At 36.9% G+C, this 20,439-nt stretch overlaps 1 protein-coding gene across 2 annotated transcripts; it reads left to right on the plus strand.

Annotated features, from left to right (window-relative positions):
• The first annotated feature begins 15,456 nt into the window (after positions 1-15,456).
• On the plus strand, positions 15,457-20,399 carry LOC133830930 (L-Ala-D/L-amino acid epimerase). 2 transcript variants are annotated; one of them, XM_062261046.1, is made up of 9 exons: positions 15,457-15,713; positions 15,878-16,620; positions 17,628-17,738; positions 17,956-18,172; positions 18,371-18,704; positions 18,791-18,852; positions 19,224-19,295; positions 19,420-19,501; positions 19,936-20,399. In XM_062261046.1, the coding sequence occupies exons 2-8, from the start codon at positions 16,144-16,146 to the stop codon at positions 19,449-19,451; spliced, it is 1,305 nt and encodes a 434-aa protein (XP_062117030.1). In that variant the 5' UTR covers positions 15,457-15,713; positions 15,878-16,143; the 3' UTR covers positions 19,452-19,501; positions 19,936-20,399. The 2 variants fall into 2 exon arrangements, with proteins under 2 accessions (XP_062117030.1, XP_062117031.1); XM_062261047.1 differs by lacking the exon at positions 19,420-19,501 and having other exon boundaries at positions 15,462-15,713.
• Positions 20,400-20,439: the final 40 nt, after the last annotated feature.

Here is a 20,439-nt window from a genome sequence, read left to right on the forward strand (position 1 = left end):
TTTAGTTTCAATTTATTGGAGCTTAATGTTATAGGTCCATGGTCCCCAGAATGGCTCAAACAATCACTGTCAAAGGCAAATACAAAAATGGGTAAAAAGGACTTATGTGATAAGTAAAATATTTTTCTATGTATCAAACATAATTATTGTTTAATTATGTGTAATTAATTAATTAAGAATTAATTAATTATTTGATTTAACAAAAATATAATTAATTTTGAATTAATTTATTTTTGGGATTTTTGGTATTTAAATAATAATAAAAATTGGGAAAAATCACATGCATGCACATGCATGTGGTACACGTGTGGCACAGTGCACATGCACTGTGCTACACGCATAAGAGATAGACTTGGTCTCTTGATTCCACAATTTTAGTTATTTAAATATTAAATAAATAATGAGATATTTTGATTTGATTTAAATATTATTATTTAAACAAAAATCTGATAACTGATCAGTTATTTTGAATTTGTTTAAAATAACAAATATTTTAATATATTGGATATTATTAAATATTGGATATCAGTTTTCACAGAACGTAAGTTTTCAGGGATAGAAAAATATCTAGGATTCTCTCAGAGAAAAAGATCAGTGACAAAACAAAGGTCATTGTTCTTCACAAAACCTAGGTCCAAACTTTATCAGATCTCATGTGTTGAGAATATCTGATAAATAGTTATTGCCTATTATTTGTATAGCGAGCCCACACTCGTTCTTTGGGTGACTGAGAACATTTTGGAAGATCTTGGTGTGAGATCTCAAGGATTCAGCCATACGAAAAGATAGCAGCAAGGAAGGACCTGAGGTAATGTTTCTATTCTTGTCCTTGATTCAATATATATATGAGTGTGAAGAAGTAGATCTAGAAATCTTATGGGATTAATTTGACAATTTGATTGTTGTTCCACTACGCATAATCTCTGATTTGATCAATAAAAACCAACAGTAGGGAGATACAATTTGAGATTGAGTTGGCACCAGGGACAGAACCAGTTTCAAGGACACCATGTGGGATGGCACCAGCAGAACTAAAAGAGTTGAAGATATAGTTGCAAGAACTTCTGGATTTGGGGTTTATTAGGCCTAGCTACTCTCCATGGGGCGCTCCAGTGTTGTTTGTTAAGAAGAAGGACGGGACTCTAAGGATGTGCATCGATTACAGAGAATTGAACAAGTTAACTATTAAGAATAAGTACCCTCTACCAAGGATTGATGACTTGTTCGATCAATTGCAAGGGAAGATGGTGTTCTCAAAGATTGATCTTCGATCTGGTTATCACCAGCTGAGGATCAAGGATGAGGATATACCAAAGACAGCTTTCCAGACACGTTATGGGCATTATGAGTTCTTGGTCATGTCTTTTGGTCTGACCAATGCCCCAGCAGCTTTCATGGATTTAATGAATAGGGCGTTCAAGGACTTTTTGGACCAGTTCGTCATTGTCTTCGTCGACGACATCTTGGTATACTCCAGGTCAGAGGCAAAGCATGAGCAGCATCTCCGGCAGGTTTTACAGAGGTTAAGGGAGCATCAGTTGTACGCCAAGTTTAAGAAGTGTGAGTTTTGGCTACCAGAGGTGACCTTTCTTGGACATATAGTTGGGGCAGAAGGGATTAAGGTGGATCCATCCAAGGTCGAAGCGGTTAGAGATTGGCCGAGACCGAGGAATGCCTCGGAGGTGCGGAGTTTCCTTGGGTTGGCTGGTTACTACAGGCGGTTTGTAAAGGGGTTCTCGAAGATCTCTTCACCAATGACAGAATTGACAAGAAAGAATTGGAAGTTCATCTGGTCAGAGAAGTGTGAGAATAGCTTCCAGGAATTGAAGCGACGACTTATCTCTGTGCCTGTGTTAAGTCTTCCTTTGGAGGAAGGGAAGTTTGTGGTTTACTGTGATGCATCCAGGTTGGGCTTAGGCTGTATGTTGATGCAGAATGAGAAAGTTATAGCCTATGCATCTCGACAGCTGAAGGATTATGAGCAGAGGTATCCGACTCATGATTTAGAGTTAGCGGCAGTGGTATTTGCACAGAAGGTATGGCGTCATTATCTATATGGAGAGAAGTGCGAGATCTTCACTGATCATAAGAGTATGAAGTATTTCTTCACGCAGAAGGATCTGAATATGAGAAAGAGACGTTGGTTGGAGTTGGTTAAGGATTATGATTGTGATATCCTTTACCACCCTGGGAAAGCCAACGCGGTGGCAGATGCGTTGAGACGGAGGGGCCCAGGACAATTGTATAGTTCTACAAAGATCTCGAGAGAATTGGCTGATGAAATGGTTAGGGCAAAGATAGAACTGGTGGTGGGGCAGTTAGCCAATATCACTTTGCAGTCGACCCTATTAGAGCGGGTCAAGGAGGGTTAGTTGACGGATGTGCAGTTGCAGGACAGTAGGCAACATGCCTTAGCAGGGACAGCTAAGGATTATTCAGTTTTAGAGACAGGTCTGCTTCGATATCAGGGATGGATATGTGCTCCGGCGGATGAGGGGATTAGGCGTGAGATATTAGATGAGTCCCACACTACGCCGTACTCACTTCATCCGGGTACCACGAAGATGTATCAAGATCTACGGACGTTATACTGGTAGCCCGGGATGAAGAAGGATGTAGTTGAGCATGTATCTAGATGTTTAACCTGTCAGCAGGTTAAGGCTGAACATCAGTGACCAGCGGGATTGCTGCAGCCTTTGGGTATCCCAGAGTGGAAGTGGGAGGATATTACGATGGATTTCGTGGGAGGATTACCCAGGATAGTTGGACTTCATGACTCGGTGTGGGTGATAGTGAACAGGTACACCAAGTCAGCTCATTTTCTACCAGTGAAGTCAACTTATACCGTGGAACAGTATGCAGAGTTGTATGTGAGGGAAATAGTTGGCCTCCATGGGGTTCCAAAGTCTATTGTATCTGATCGAGACCCTATTTTTACCTCTAAGTTCTGGGGAGCTCTGCAGAGAGCCATGGGGACTCAGTTGAAGTTTAGCACAGCTTTTCATCCTCGGACTGATGGATAGTCTGAGAGGACGATTCAGGTATTGGAGGACATGCTTAGGGCATGGTGATTGACTTCGAGGGTTCGTGGAGTAAGTATCTTCCATTGATTGAGTTTTCATATAACAACAGTTATCAGTCCACGATTGGAGTAGCTCCTTATGAGATGTTATATGGAAGGAAGTGTAGATCGCCTATTCACTGGGATGAGATGGGTGAGAGAAGATATTTGGGTCCAGATATGGTTCAGAAGACTAGTGAGGCCATTGAGAAGATTCGAGCTAGGATGTTTGCCTCGCAGAGTAGACAGAAGAGCTACGCTGATCCTAAGCGTAGGAGCGTGGAGTTCCAGGTTAGGGACCATGTGTTTCTGCGAGTTTCACCATTGAGGGGTGTGAGGAGGTTTGGAGTGAAGGGCAAGCTGAGCCCTCAGTTCGTTGGACCCTTTGAAATTCTAGAGAGGGTTGGACGGGTGGCTTATAGGCTGGCCTTGCCACCGTCCCTATCAGGAGTTCTAGAGAGGGTTGGACGGGTGGCTTATAGGCCGCACCCTCTGTTTCTGCGAGTTTCTAATACAACACATGTGTTGAGGTATGAGGACTTGGAACTACAGACAGACTTGTCCAACGAAGAGAGCCAGTTCAGATTTTGGATCGGAAGGATAAAGTTCTGTGGAATAAGACGATTCCATTAGTGAAAGTATTATGGAGGAATAGTAAGGTCGAGGAAGCGACCTGGGAGCTAGAGACGGCGATGCGGGATCAGTATCCCGAGCTATTCAGGTAAATTTCGAGGACGAAATTCTCAGTAGGAGGGGATAGTTGTAACGACCCAAAAAATGCTAATAAGGCTTAAGGGCCTTGATTAGTGTGCCAGGAGGGCATTGATGGAATAAATATGTGATATATGTGAGAACCACATTATTATGTGGACAGGTTCACAAAGCACGACTCAAGACGATTCTAGGATCAGATAGCGGGAAAAGTCACAACGGGGCTTAAGATATGACTTTGGATAAGTCGGGGGTACTTTTAGATAGTGGGTAGCAATTTGGATTATCGGGTCATGAAAATAAATATATGGAGATATATTTGAGGTTAGAATGTCTAGGTGGGAATATTGGAGGATTTTGCCATTTTGGCCTCGGGGACGGTTCCGGCGCCCCGAGCCTCGGGATTAACTTAACAGATAAGTTAGACATAAAGAAGCTTTTAGAAGAAAAACACAAACCGACTAAACACTTTACCTCAGCTCACTATCACGTTCAAGGAAAACTAAGGAAAGGAAACACAGAAAAACAGGGGAAACAAGCTGGAATTTTTGAGTTTGGTGGTGAGGATTTGGAGGTTTAGCTCAGGAGTAAATCAAGAATTAAAACAGGGATTAAGGCAGAATTAAGAGGGAAAAACTTGGGGACTTAGCTTGACTTTGGCTTGGTGAAGTGATTCAACAGAAAAGGTGATAAAAGCTTAGGCTCAGGACCAAATCGTGCTTTGAGGGGCGTTGCTCGTAATTCGATAACCGTACAGACTAAAGGTAAGAAAACTGCACCTGATTGATTATATGAGACGGGACTAAGGGCTCCCTATTGTAAATGCTTGAAAAGATGGTATTATGCCATGCAAGCCATTTAGTTAACCAATGGCCTAAGGGTACCAAGGGTTTCACTAGCACACAGGGCGCGGCTCGGCCACTGGCAGCCGAGGACAGCTTATTATGCACTGAGCTCGGTTTAAGCGGGCCGGAGTCAGTGGGTTAAACAGAGGGTGCGGCCTAAGTCACCGGCCCTGAATATTATGTGATATGAGTATTATATGTGATAGAATGTATCTTGTATTAGATTGCATATGCTGAATATATGTTGAAGATTATCTGAAGGGAATACATGCTTACTGAACTGTTTGTCTGTTATCATTGTTTGAGATATTTATGATGTTTTCTTACTGGGCCTTGGCTCACGGGTGCTACGTGGTGTAGGTAAAGGAAAGGGAAAATTAGATCAGCCCTGATTGGAGAGCTCAGCGAGCAGAATGTACATGGCCAGGTGCTCGGCCGCCACGGTTGAGATCTAAGCAAGGACATGGAACCTAAAAACTGTCTGTTTTGCCTTAGTATGGCTAGTGGATGTTCATGTATTTTTTAGAGTCTGTAAACTTGTTCTAACTTTGTTTTTATATGGGATCCCATGTTTACTACAGTTTAAATATGTGAAATTAGTCTTTTGAGACCAAAACCTTTTTAATCTTAGCTTTTACATGTTCAGTGACACGTTTTCAAACTAATGACTTGATTAGCAAATCCTGCACCTTTATAAGTACACAGTGTACGGTCTTGGCTATCCAGGGCGTTACAGATCGTATGCTTCTTTTCTGCAGACATGCTTGCCAAGAAGGCGTTCGATTTGTACACCAACCCCACTACCACAACTCCTGCGACCAGGAAGAAATCGAACCGGCGCCAGCCTGGAGAAGGCTGCTATGACCCTTCTGCAAAAAGGGCTCGGATGGAGGACCCTCCAACACCAACTCCTTCAAAAGAGACGACTCCCCCTCCAGGTCCCATCGACCAGACTCCTCCAGCTCTCGTCGACCAGAATCCTACTGCTCAGCCAAATAAAACTCTGGTCGAGGCTATCCTGAACTCTGCCTGCACTTCAGCCAGCAACAGGTTGAAGAAACTATCCTGACAGTGACGTAGTTTGGGATCCTTCAGCAACGCCCCCACCATGTCGGTCGACCAGCCCTTCAGTCGCGCGCTGAATGAACTACTCACTGTAAGTTGCCGCTTTCATTGTGGTTTGATTACTTATCTCTCTGATTTATGATAACAACTTTTTTTTTCTGATCGTAGGGGATTCTGACCGTGAGTACCGGTTGGCGCCGCTCAGAGGAGATGGTTGCCAAGCATTCCAAAGAGGTCAAAGCGGTCGAGGGAAGGCTCATCGAGCCACACAAAGTGGTCGAGGCTAAGCATGCGGAGGAGTTGCGAGCAGCTAAGGCTAAGATCGCTAAGCTCGAGGAGGAACTGAAGAAGGAGGACTCTGTTGCCAAAATCACTGCCTCCAAGGAGAGGTATAAGGAGGCCTCGTAGATAAACTACCGAGAAGCCAACAAACTTCAAACAAAGTTGGAGATCAGCCGCAAAGAGACTGCCGACCTCGAGGAGACCAACGCCCGCAACCTAGAGAAGTATGAGGGAGCAGCGTTCCAATGCTTCTATATGTTGTGGAAAAGCAACCCCAAGGCGTACTTTACCTATCTACCAGATCATATAAGGGAGGTTGAGCTAGCAAAGTGCATTGCTCGCCTGGAAGAGGAGGAGAAGGCTCGGGGATCCCCCAGGATATCTTTGGCGACAGGCATTGAGGGCGCTACTGAAGATGCTGGGGCTGCAGTCGACCAGCAACCACAAGAGCCTCAGCAGGATCCTTCTACTACTTCATAATTTTACCTATTTTTATTTTAATTTGTAACTTGGGACACACGAACCTCAATTCGTGATGTCAAGAAAATTTATTTTTTGCTTCACAGGCAGCTCTTTCTTTTAATTAACAATTTCCTCCGAGCAGAAATTGCTCGCGATGAAAAGGATTTTACTTTTGACATTATAATATTTGCACTTTTTTATAACATCTGTTCGCATGACCGAACTTAGCATAGCACTTTGTTTTGATTTAACAAAATTTAAAAAAAAAATTGAAAAATACTCTAAGTACCGTACCATGCTTTCCCTTATTTTGCTCGTGTGTTTACATATACTTATTGATATGCTTTGCTTACTTGGTGCCTTATATAAAATGTTGACCCTCAAATTGGTCGATGACACGGAGTCAGATAAACGATATAAAGTAAGATAAAAATGAGAAGAACTCCAGACAAAAAGAGAAACGACACAAACAATTTATAGTGGTTCGGCCCCAATAGATTGGTAACAACCTACGTCCACTTAGTGTTCTTATTGATGTAGTATTCCAAGAACAGTGATCAATGAACTAGGGTTCACGAGTTTCACTAAATCTTAGGTAAATACAATTGTGATGGATAACAACACTCTTTTTATCTCTTAGAATCTCTCAGCTCAAGCGCTCTCAAGCCAAATGTTGGAAAAGCCAAAAGTCCCCCCTCTTGAGCCCTTTGATTCTTATTTATAGGCTCAAGGAGGTTTACATGGGCCAATGGGCCTTAATTACACTTAACACGTGTGTATCTAAATAATAATGAAAATTACAATTAATACGTAATTACAAGATTGCATATTTGAAGGAGATAACTGAGTATATGCGATCAGGCTGGTCACCCATGATTATGATACTTGATAAGCCAATGATCTCCTGGTCGAGGGTCGAGGAGGATATGCTCACTTAAAACTGCCACGTGTTTCCCACGTGTAGATCAATCTTGCCGCGTCATCAGGTAGTCTGTTTTTTGGTAAACATAATCAATGCTCTCGATATCAATAGAAACATTGTAAGTGGAAGTTTATTGAGTAAACACAATATCAAAATGGAGTTTGAATCTGGTAAACTCATTTTGATTAATTGGGCATTTTTGTGGGAAATGACTATTCATGTGATGGGATGATAAAACTTTGTACTCTTTATAATGACAATAATAATTTGTCATCTAGTTCTTACGATGTGTGTGATTAATTATAATTCTCTTACTTTGTGGCATAATAGACTTGCTCATATAGGTTATATCACAATTAAAAGAGTTGTTAAATGTGGATTGATTAATTGTGATTTGAATAATGTGTTAAATCTGAAATGGTTAAGAAACATTTTCCTAGTGTTGATAGATGTTCAAACTTGTTGGATTAATACATGGTGATTCATGTGAATTGAATGACATGAGAACTAGAGATGGAAATATACACTTCATTACCTTTATAGAAGATTGCTCTAGATATACTTATGTGTATTTGCTTAAGAGTAAGGATGAGACATTAATGCATTTAGAATCTATAAAGTTGAAGTAAAAAATCAATTGCAAAGGAAAATTAAGACTCTTAGAAGTGATAGTGGTGGTGAAAACTTTTCAAATGATTTTAATGTGTTTTGTCAACAACATAACATTATTCATAAATGTACTTCACCGTACACTCCACAATGAAATGGGATAGGTGAAAGAAAGAATAAGACATATCTTATGTTGAGATTGGTTAAATACAATGGTTAAGATATTTACACGTTGAGGTGCAAAACACTTAATGGTTTTCACTTAAGGAGAAGTGAAAAAATGATAATGTGTAGAAGACATCTAAAAGTGTCTTTTATAGGTCTAAAGTGATACAATAAGGTATCCAAACATTCCCAAAAAGTTTGGGAGCATTTGGAGGTGTTTTGAGACGAGTCATGGAGTGCCAAATTAGAGGCATCGGCTATGTGTCACCTCCTAGGTGGCGACACGTGACCTAGGGCTTCAAAACCCTAACTGAGACGGACTAGGCAACGCATCGCCTGGGCTATTATGGGTGTCTGTACAATTTACGTAAAATGCTCCAAATAATGTGTTTTAAAAGCTCTAATCCTATTTGTTAGACTAACGATGATGCCTACACTATAAATATGGGTTATTAGAGTTGTAAAGTCTTGATCACACTTTCTAACTCTCTCACTAACCCCCATCTCTCTCTCTCTTTAGCTCTCAAAGAACAAAGTTTTCTCCAAGAAACTCATCAAGTTTTGTTTGACTTGCATGAGTTTCAAGGCTTATTAAATCCCAAACCTCATTCTACTTAGTTGAAGCTTCAAGCAATAAGGAAAGGCTTGTAATAAAGATTTTGGACAACAATATTCTTATTGTATATAAGCCTTAGAATTTTCCCAAGTTTGAAGATTCAAGTTGCTCTAAATCAAAGGTTTTATCTATCTAACCTTAACTTTGTTTTGTGTTACTCTATTGTGTTTTCATTGTTATTATTGATGATTAAATGTTTCTAAGCTCATCTTATCATCATTTAATCATTTAGTCTCTTATACTCAAGATTGACATTCATATCATGAACATGTTTATTTTATTATCAAGATTAATATTCACACTTTGAATAAGGTTCATGATCAACATTTAGGGTTTCAAATGTTGAACTATTCCCATTATTAATGTTGATTTGCAAAGAGTAAAGTCATATATTCCCAACATCTTGATATTATTAACTCTATGTTTTTACATGCTAAATTATGTTTATAATTTGTGGGGTGAAGATTTGCTTGCTGCGTGTCATATATTAAATCAAATTCTTATGAAGAAGAATAATATATCTCCATATGAGTTATGGAAAGGAAAAAAGTCTAACCAAGACTATTTTAAAGTGTGGGGGTGCCTTTCTTATTGCAAGAGCACGGAACCTGAAGGACCAAGTTGGATTCAAGGGTTGTTAAGTGTGCATTTGTAGGCTATGCCTGAAATACATAGGGCCTCCAATCAGTGTTATCTTACCCTAATATGTCTCTTAGTCACTTGATAGAACTAATAATGAGAAAACAATGTCTCTAATCACAAGTTAACCATAGGGCTACTCTAATCTTTTTTGAGAACAAATGTGAGAAGAATCGACTAATATGGTTGCTGGAGTTCTCATTTGAACATATAGGTCTGTATTGGGCTAATAAATAGTTTATATAACCCTAAAAATGCACTAAGTCACTTGATAGAACTACTTATGTAGAAATAGCATTATCCCTACTCACAAGACACAACCTCATAGCTAATCTAATCACATTTGACCACTAAATTTAGAAGTATCAATTTATTTAAATGCTAGATTTTTCATTTCGACATTCAAGAATCTATATGGCTCTAAGCGATGTTATCCTACTCTAATATGTTACTTATTCACTCGATAGAACTATTAATCAGTAAACCATGTCTCTAATCAGAAGTAAAACCTTGAGGTTACTCTAACCTCGTTTGAGAACAAATACGAGAAGAATCGACTAATATGGTTGCTAGAGTTCTCATTTGGACATTTTGGTATTTACTGGGCTACTAAACAGTTTATATAACCCTAAAAATGCACTACGTCACTCGATCGTACAACTAATGTAGAAATAACGTTACCCCTACTCACAAGACACAACCTCAGAGCTAATCTAATCACATTTGTCCACTAAATTTTGAAGTATCAATTTGTTCAAATGCTAGTTGTTTCATTTCGACATTCTAGAATACATAAGGCCTCCAATCGACGTTATCTTACCCTAATATGTCACTAAGTCACTCGATAGGACTACTAATGAATAAACCATGTCTCTAATCAGAAGTAAAATCGTGGGGCTACTCTAACCTCGTTTGAGAAAAATGAGAGAAGAATCGACTAATTTGGTTGCTAGTGTTCTCATTGGGAAATTTTGGAAAGTATTGGGCTACTAAAAAGTGTATATCACCCTAATAATGCACTAAGTCACTCGATAGAACTACTAATGTAGAAATAACATTATCTCTACTCACAAGACACAACATCTGACCTAACCTTCTCACATTTGACCACTAAATTTAGAAGTATCAATTTATTTAAATGCTATTATTCATTTCGACATTCTAGAAAACATAGGGCCTCCAATCGATGTTATCTTACCATAATATGTCACTTAGTCACTGAATAGAACTACTAATGAGGAAACCATGTCTCTAATCACAAGTCAAAACATTGGGGCTACTCTAATCTCATTTGAGAACAAATTGGAGAAGTATCTACTATTTTGGCTTCTAGTGGTCTCATTGGGACATTTTTGTATGTATAGAGTGTTGGGTTTTATGTAACGCGATTTTATATTGTCGATAAAAGTAGTAGAAATCATTTAGTTTGACAACTGTGTTGCTTGCTTGTTTTATTACATGATTATTGAAATAATACAAGCATTTATAAAATCCTGAACATATGGATAGTTACAATTATAGTGACTAGGTCACAGTGGATTATAGTTGTAATTATATGTTCAAAAGAACGAATCCTAAGATTAGATCAATGCATTGGATTTTTACTGATTAGGAAATCTACGATATGATCTACTTACACATTTGAGGTGTCATATCTTGTCCAAGGCATTGACCAAGTAGATAAGATCGAATGTATTTGGTTACATCGGACTAGGACTGATATTGATTGTTGATTGATAAATAAGTATCGTTGTTATCAAATCTAATCAATGTCACAACGTTGACCATAGGTTAAGTCGATCTTAATTCTGAATGATAATATTATGCTAATTATATTATTTAAATATTTTGACTTGTTCGTTACCAGCTTACCCTACGGTCTAGCCCATACTTACATCTTGGAGATTTAGTAGTGTAATTGAGTGGGAGTATTATTCATAGATATGAAATCTATAACTTCTGTATGAGAAGTGAAAAGATGATTTCCTTAATTGCTTTGTTCAAAAGGTTCAATGATTGAGATCTCATTTCTGTGATTAAGTTCACGAAAATATCATTTATAAGGAACTTAGTGGGAGTTAATGATAAAATACTGATGAGGGGTAAAACGATAATTTGCACCCATCTCGTTAGTAAGTCATCGATAGAGGACTGACTGACTGTAATGGTTATAACAATGGATAACGTATTTATGGTTTGGAAAATACGTTCTATGAATTCAAGAGTTCAATTCCGAGTTTATAGTGGAGTCACGAAGAATTAATAAGGTAGTGAAATTATACGTAAATAAATTCACGGTAACTTATTGGAGCTTGATTTCATGAATCCATGGTCCCCACATCACCTTTGAGTAAATCATCTAGAATGTCTCAATTAATTGATTTAATTATCAATTAGGATTTTTTAAAGTTGACTAGGTCAATTTTGAAAAATTTACAGAGATATGAGATTTAGATAATAAAAGATAATCTTTGGGTAAATTTATTAATATTGATAAATTGGTGTCAATATAAATAAATAATATTAAATCAAGTTTCAAATTATAATTAGTTAATTTGAATAAAGATTTAATTAATTAATTAAAAATAAATAAATAAAAGGTTTTGAATTTAGGCCCAATTTGGATTTAAATTCAAAACAAAGAAATCGGGCCCAAGTCCATTTGTGGGAGCCAAGGCTTTTATCTTTTTATTTATTATTTTAATTAATTCAAATTTAAATTTAAATTTAAATAAAGCCCATTAAGTTGCCTATATAAGGAATATTATATATAGGGTTTTCAAGATAAGGAAGTCTCAGTTGATTCATTGAGTAAGTGAAAACCTAAAAATTTTAATCCTTTCTTAGCCACTATCTCGTCTTCTCTTCTAGATCTCTCATGTGTTGAGAACCAGCCCACACTAGTTCTAGGTTGATCAAAGGCTTGATGAGGAAGACTGTGTTGCTGATCTAGTTCAATCTCTTGATAATACTCTGCTACAAAAAGGAATCAAGAGTTAGAGAGATTGAAGGAATGAGTTTTTCCAGTTCCGCTGTGTATTTGTAAGTTTCTACATCTTTGTGTTTATGTTAATTTACGAATCTAATGTTCATATGTATGTCATGTTATTCTATGTTTCAATTATGTGTTTGGAAAAATAATAGGAAGCATACATCTAGATTTAAATTCCAAGATCATAGGGCTACTAAATAGTTTATATCTCTCTAAGGGCTAATTTTATCTTATTTGACCTGTAAATGGAGAAGTATCAATTTATTGGAATGCTAGTTTTTTCATTTCGACATTCTAAAATACATATGGCCTCCAATCGGTGTTATATTACCCTAATATGTCTCTTAGTCACTTGATAGAAATACTAATGAGGAAACAATGTCTCTAATCACAAGTTAACCATGGGGCTACTCTAACCTTGTTTGAGAACAAATGCAAGAAGAATAGACTAATATGGTTGCTAGAGTTCTCATTTGTACATATTGGTATGTATTGGGCGACTAAATAGTTTATATAACCCTAAAATTGCACTAAGTCACTCGATAGAACAACTTATGTAGAAATAAAATTATCCCTACTCACAAGACACAACCTCATAGCTAATCTAATCACATTTGACCACTAAATTTAGAAGTATCAATTTATTTAAATGCTAGATTTTTCATTTCGACATTCTAAAATCTATATGGCCTCTAATCGGTGTTATCTTACTCTAATATGTTACTTAGTCACTCGATAGAACTATTAATGAGTAAACCATGTCTCTAATAAGAAGTAAAACCTTGAGGTTACTCTAACCTCGTTTGAGAACAAATACGAGAAGAATCGACTAATATGGTTGCTAGAGTTCTCATTTGGACATTTTGGTATGTACTAGGCTACTAAATAGTTTATATAACCCTAAAAATGCACTACGTCACTCGATCGTACAACTAATGTAGAAATAACGTTACCCCTACTCACAAGACACAACCTCAGAGCTAATCTAATCACATTTGTCCACTAAATTTTGAAGTATCAATTTGTTCAAATGCTAGTTGTTTCATTTCGACATTCTAGAATACATAAGGCCTCCAATCGACGTTATCTTACCCTAATATGTCACTAAGTCACTCGATAGGACTACTAATGAATAAACCATGTCTCTAATCAGAAGTAAAATCGTGGGGCTACTCTAACCTCGTTTGAGAAAAATGAGAGAAGAATCGACTAATTTGGTTGCTAGTGTTCTCATTGGGAAATTTTGGAAAGTATTGGGCTACTAAAAAGTGTATATCACCCTAATAATGCACTAAGTCACTCGATAGAACTACTAATGTAGAAATAACATTATCTCTACTCACAAGACACAACATCTGACCTAACCTTCTCACATTTGACCACTAAATTTAGAAGTATCAATTTATTTAAATGCTATTATTCATTTCGACATTCTAGAAAACATAGGGCCTCCAATCGATGTTATCTTACCATAATATGTCACTTAGTCACTGAATAGAACTACTAATGAGGAAACCATGTCTCTAATCACAAGTCAAAACATTTGGGCTACTCTAATCTCATTTGTGAACAAATTGGAGAAGTATCTACTATTTTTCCTTCTAGTGGTCTCATTGGGACATTTTGGTATGTATAGGGCTACTAAATAGTTTATATCTCTCTAAGTGCTAATTTTATTTTATTTGACTTGTAAATGTAGAAGTATCAATTTATTGGAATGCTAGTTGTTTCATTTCAACATTCTAAATACATAAGGACCTCCAATCGGTGTTATCTTACCCTAATATGTCTCGTAGTCACTTGATAGAACTACTAATGAGGGACCAATGTCTCTAATCACAAGTTAACCATGGGGCTACTCTAACCTTGTTTGAGAACAAATGCGAGAAGAATCGACTAATATGGTTGCTAGAGTTCTCATTTGGACATATTGGTATGTATTGGGCTATAGCAAGGCCTATAGGCTATTAGACTTGGAGCCTAATGTGATAATTGAATCAAGAGAAGTGGAGTTCTTTGAAAACTTATTATATCGTGATAACAACTCTCAAGAACCTACATGTGTTGGAGAAGCTCGTGAGGAGAAAGATCCAAAGGTTGATGAGCAACCCATATTGCCTCGGAGAAGCTAAATGCTTAAAGATTTGAGATCAAATGAGAAATGTTCTCAAGTGGAGACACTCTACCTAGTAGAGGAAACCTTGAAGAAGCCATATGTAAATTTCCTATGGTTCTTTAAGTTGTGTATGTACCTAAAACCTACCAATTATGTAAAACCACACATAGGAATCGGTAGGCCTTCCACAAGGTTAAAACCAATTAGGTGTAAAAGCAGCTCCAACCACACTAGTTATGTGATAAAATTAGCCATTCTAGCTAAGGATTTGAATTTTTTTTAAACTTTTTCATACTTCATCCACAACCCCATTAGATTAGCTATAATAACAATTTGCTATGATGCTAGCCAAATATAGCTAGTGGGAAATGGTTAGCCAAATTAATGAAACAATATTAAAATAATAAAGAAAGTAATGTTGGGACATAAAGATAAACTAATCAACTTTTTAAATTAATGTATGTTGGAAATTAAATTTGTAAAAATTATTAAATTAGTAAACTTTAGCCATAATATAGAGCATGGGGAGAAAATTTTAAAAAGTGACTAGGTATAATAGATTTTTAGCTAAAATTGAGCTACAAATTAGTTGGTGTAGTTGGAGATGCTCTAAATAAGAATTTCAGAGAAAATATCATATCGATGGTTACTTATAAACATTCAATGATAAATTAATAATCAAATGGATTAGACAAAAGAAATAAATAGATTATTTTGATATTTATGAAATAGTTGCTTGGACAATCTCAATTTGAGTTTTATTTGTCTTATCATCCGTAAATAACATTTATGTTCATAAAATGAATATCAAAATCACATGCCTAAAAGCCAAAAAGCATGGAAAAAGCCTAGAGTCTAAGAACGTGCATGGAGACCCAATCACAAATACGATCCAGAACATTCCTCTCCCATCCAACTTCAACTTGCCCACACTGGACAAATATGACAAGACCTTTGGTTGAAAACCTTAGCTTCTTCAACATCATGATAAGGTTGCACAAAATCTCCCAAGATGCCCGTTGTAGGTGTTTCCAAGCCACCCTGGTCTGAGCAGTGAAGTACTACTACCTGAAGTACCACCAAGGCACCTTTTATTCCTGGACGCAATTGTGAGATAAGTTTTGAGAGTGATTTTACATTTTCCAAACACACTCAAATGACAGGATAACCTTGCCAACCTAAAGCAAGATCCCTTGGAATTCCTTAAACAAGATTCATAAAAAATGAGGTATGGTGGGCTAAGCTAGATGTTTTGACTAATTGTATTTTTATTAATTATTTTTTTAATATCTTATTCATTTAATATTTTATTTTCATACCAATTTAAATTATAAATACTGTTCTAATTATATATATTTTTTCCTTGACCCTATACGTGGATCATGAGTCAAGACTCAAGTTGGTGGCTACTTTGGTGGTTAAATTTATAAAATAAAAAATGAAGAAAAACACATGCATCGGACGTAGTTTATAAAAAATAAAAATAAAAAATTGTCCGAGGTCTTCTCTCTCAACTGTTCAAACAATAAGCTACAGAAACCAACGACAATGGCAGTTCTCAACATCTCCGTCACTTGTCCAAACCCCATTGGAGACTCACAACGTGACACTCATCCGAGTAGAGAAAGAAAAACCTCTCCTAAAACTCTATTCGCCTAATGGGGTCGATTGGGTTCTCTCTCAAATTGACAGTACTCAGTGACGCTCCCTTTCCCATTTCTGCTCTTCGTCCCGATTCCAACCCCAGAAAACTCAGACCTGCATTGAGATTCGGGCCCAGAATGGCCGTGGCTACTCCGACCAGTTTTGGGTTTAAGAATTTGCTGGAGACGATCATGGTGGACGTCCATAGAGCCGAGAATAGGCCACTGAATGTTCCTCTCATCGCGCCTTTTACGATCGCGACTTCTCGGCTGGAGAAGGTCGAGAATGTTGCGATTCGAATCGAATTGAAAAATGGGTGCGTTGGGTGGGGTGAGGCCCCGATTTTGCCATTCGTTACGGCCGAGGATCAGCCTATTGCCATGGCAAAGGCGACCGAGGCCTGCGAGTTTTTGCGCCAGTGTCCCGAGATGACGCTTAGTTCGGCTTTGGGAAAGATCAGTGGGATTCTTCCGGGACATGAGTTTGCTTCCGTGAGTATAATTAAGTATTTGATTTAGTCATTGTTGTTCATATATGATGATTGTATAGTGAGAGATGGAGTTGAATAGTTGGTCCCTGACTATATTTAGAATCACTTGAAGCTTCACTATTGAGAAAAATCCTTATAAATGTGTGTTGAACTCTTGAATATATATACTATATTTGTTCCCTGTGTAATGAACTTAGCTCGATAGTCGAAACCTTTAGTTTCGGGCTCATTAGGTAAAGTTGTCATGTTCAAAGGTTTACAGGAATTGGATTATGCGAGTATGATTATTATTTCTGTATGGTGATGGCTCTTGAATGAGTGGGTATAGAATAATTTTAAAGCTAACTACTAAGAAATTTCCTTAAATGTCAAAACAAACTGTTGAACTGGAGAGTTTTAGTGCTGTTTTGCTGTAATGATTTTGAGTAATCACCTATTTTGAACTCTCTCTACTGAGCAGCAAAGCTTGTTTGTTTTATTTTATGAGAATATACTCATTTGGTACCCTATGTTTTTGCAAAGTATCATTTTAGTACCCCTGTTTTCAATAATGTTCATTCAGTACCCTTTATTCCTAAACTCAGATTTGATTGATAAAATTTTGTCAATTTAATCAAACTGCTGTCAATTATGTAAGTTACAAATTTAAATTTAATTACATAATTACATATAACTGATGATAGTTTGATCATATTGATAAAATTTTATCTATCAAATCTGAGTTTAGGGTACCAAATATGTACAATTTTAAAATACAAGTACCATATGAGCATTATTGAAAACAGAGGGTACCAAAATGATACTTTGCAAAAACACAAGTAACAAATGAGTATATTCCCTATTTTCATTTTCAATGAACATGTTCAGGCTTATTTTTATTTTAGTAGAGTTGGAGCTTCTGAATGCTACTAATACCTTAAATGGTTACCTTTCACCATTTGGCTGAAAACTTTCACTGCTCGTAATTACTTTGTTTATGTTCTATTTATACACTGTTGGCTATTGAAGGTTAGAGCAGGAGTGGAGATGGCATTAATTGATGCAGTTGCGAGTGATATTGGGGTGCCTCTGTGGAGATTGTTTGGTGGAGTTTCAAACACCATAACCACTGATATAACAGTTGAGTGATTGTTTGAGTAATTCTGTATTTATACTTTTATTCATTTATTTATTGTGTCTTCAACAGTTTCAACCGGTGAAACTGATTTGCACAATTTTCTATAAGTTTATAGTGTGTTATTCATAAGTATATTACACATCAATATATTGAAAAGGCTAAAAGGACAAAATAACAATCTTTAGTCACTGAAAATTCGCGTCAAACTAATATATGCAGATTCCAATTGTTCCCCCGGCTGAAGCCGCTGCATTGGCTTCAAAGTACCACAAACAAGGTTTCACAACTTTGAAACTTAAGGTTGGAAAGAATCTATGTACAGATATTGAAGTTCTTCGGGCCATACGTGATGTCCACCCCGATTACCTATTCATCTTGGATGCTAATGAAGGATATAAGCCAAAGGAAGCTCTTGAAGCTCTTGAAAAATTGCACGGTAAATGATGTTTTCAATACCTAGTAGTTATAATTCTTCTTATTTTCTATTAAAATTTACTGAACATATATATATATATATTTCTTACAATCATACCTGTGTATATTCAGCATATAAAATTCCAACTTTTAGTCTCCATTCACTTGAAAAAGTACAATTTTCCTTTTTGTATTAGTATTAAATGCCGTACTTTCGCAGAAATGAGTGTTACTCCTATTCTGCTTGAACAACCGGTTCATAGAGATGATTGGGAAGGCCTTGGGTATGTTAGCCATATTGCGAGGGATAAATATGGTGTATCAGTGGCAGCTGACGAGAGCTGTCGAAGTGTATCTGATGTAAAGAAAATAGTTGAGGGAGATCTTGTGGATGTCATAAATATTAAACTTGCCAAAGTTGGGGTTGTTGGGGCCCTTGAAATTATTGAGATAGCCAAAGCATCAGGATTGAAATTGATGATTGGAGGTATGATTGAGACAAGATTAGCTATGGGATTTTCTGGCCATCTTGCTGCTGGCCTTGGGTGTTTTCAGTAAGTTTACTCTTTCTTATTTGAAAGAATTACATATTAAGTTATGTCCTGCTGTTTTATCATTAAGTATTACATGTCCTACACAGGTTCGTGGACCTAGATACCCCCCTGCTGCTTTCAGAAGATCCGGTTCATGGAGGTTATAAAGGTACTGTAGGTTTAAATTTCATTTTGGTTAAGAAATGCAATCTAGTTGTATTAACTGAGGATCTAAATAGCAGAGGACAAACAGTCTCCCGAAATGGGAAACAGGCTTAAAGCCATATAATCTTTTTTCATTTTTTTAGCGAAAGCAACGTATAACTTAGTTGTACTCCAAATGACATTAAAAGCTTTTTTATGCTTCTGTAGCCACAATGCCAACAAAGTCTCTGTTGTCTGAACTTCAACACTGTATCGTATAGTGTTTCACTTTTAGTGTAAATATCATTGTTTTGGTATATGTTCGCTGAAAATAATGCATCAGAGAAACTGAAGACTTATTTCTTTCCTTTTCTTAAATAAACTTTGACTGAGCAGTTTCTGGTGCTGTTTATGAGTTTACAAACTCCAGAGGCCATGGTGGGTTCCTTCACTGGGATGAAATTGCTTGTAAGTCACAACTTTACTCTATAAATATATGATGCATTCCTTCCAGGTTTCCCCAGGTTGGATTTTCAAAATAATTCCTGGAACAAGTCGGTTATTATAATGAAATTAATGGTAAACGCTGCAGATAAGGTAGAACTACTGTATGAGGTTTTTTAAAGAAGCTATTTGGGGTTAAGAAAACAAAAAGTGCATTCTCATAGAAAGAGGTATATGTATATAATTAATGATGACTATAATGTTACTGCTGTTGACTGAAGAGGACATTTTCTGTCTTCGCTTCAGCTGTCTTTGAAGTAGTCTCAGCAAGATTTACTAATTGCTTTTCCTAATCATATGAGGTGTTAGAAAATTTACAAAAAGAATGTAGGCCAAGCAATGTTATTTTACCAAGTACCTACTCAAAAAAAATTACTGGAGTATGTAACTAAAACTTGTTATTGTACCTCCATTTTAGTTCATTTAGTTTCACAGTACTTAGTTTATTCTTTGAATTCTAAGAGCACGGAATCATTATTACACTGGGCTTAGATAACAAGTCCTAAGTATATTTGTACGAGTATTTCTCTATGCATTGTCGCAAAAATTAGTTTTGTTTCTCAGCTTGTGCTCCATTATTAAAATTTCTGCACTCTATCTGCAGAAATCAAGATCTGTGAGCAATTTCGAAGCTTCATGGTCACAAATTTCAAAAGTTCCTAGTAATTGGTCACTACAATAATGCTGAAAAGCCTCTGATGTACACACGGTTAAGAATCTGATAAGCAAACCAGGGGGATTTACTTTGCTAGTGTAAAGGTATATATGGATCCTCCAGTTTGATCAATTTAGAATACTATTCAAAATGCAAATTGCGCAAATTCTTGCAAAGCCCTTTTACAGTAACTGTAAGTCTGTATCTCAAACCTTTTATTTGTCTCGTGAAACTTTTAACTGGTCAGTTGTATTTAGTGAAGTTGTGACATTTTTAAGTTATCCATGTAGTGGTTATGGATGACAGGATGAGTGCTCCTGTAATAATTGTGAGAAAAACTGGAATGGTTGCTAGGGAAATTGTCATTTGTTTGATCTTCATCTTACACAACATCCAAAGATTGTAGTAGAAAATCTGGGTATCACTTTTTGTGAGTACATTTTGAAGTATAAG

Source organism: Humulus lupulus, chromosome 4, assembly GCF_963169125.1.
Source record: "Humulus lupulus chromosome 4, drHumLupu1.1, whole genome shotgun sequence".
Lineage (NCBI taxonomy): Eukaryota > Viridiplantae > Streptophyta > Magnoliopsida > Rosales > Cannabaceae > Humulus > Humulus lupulus.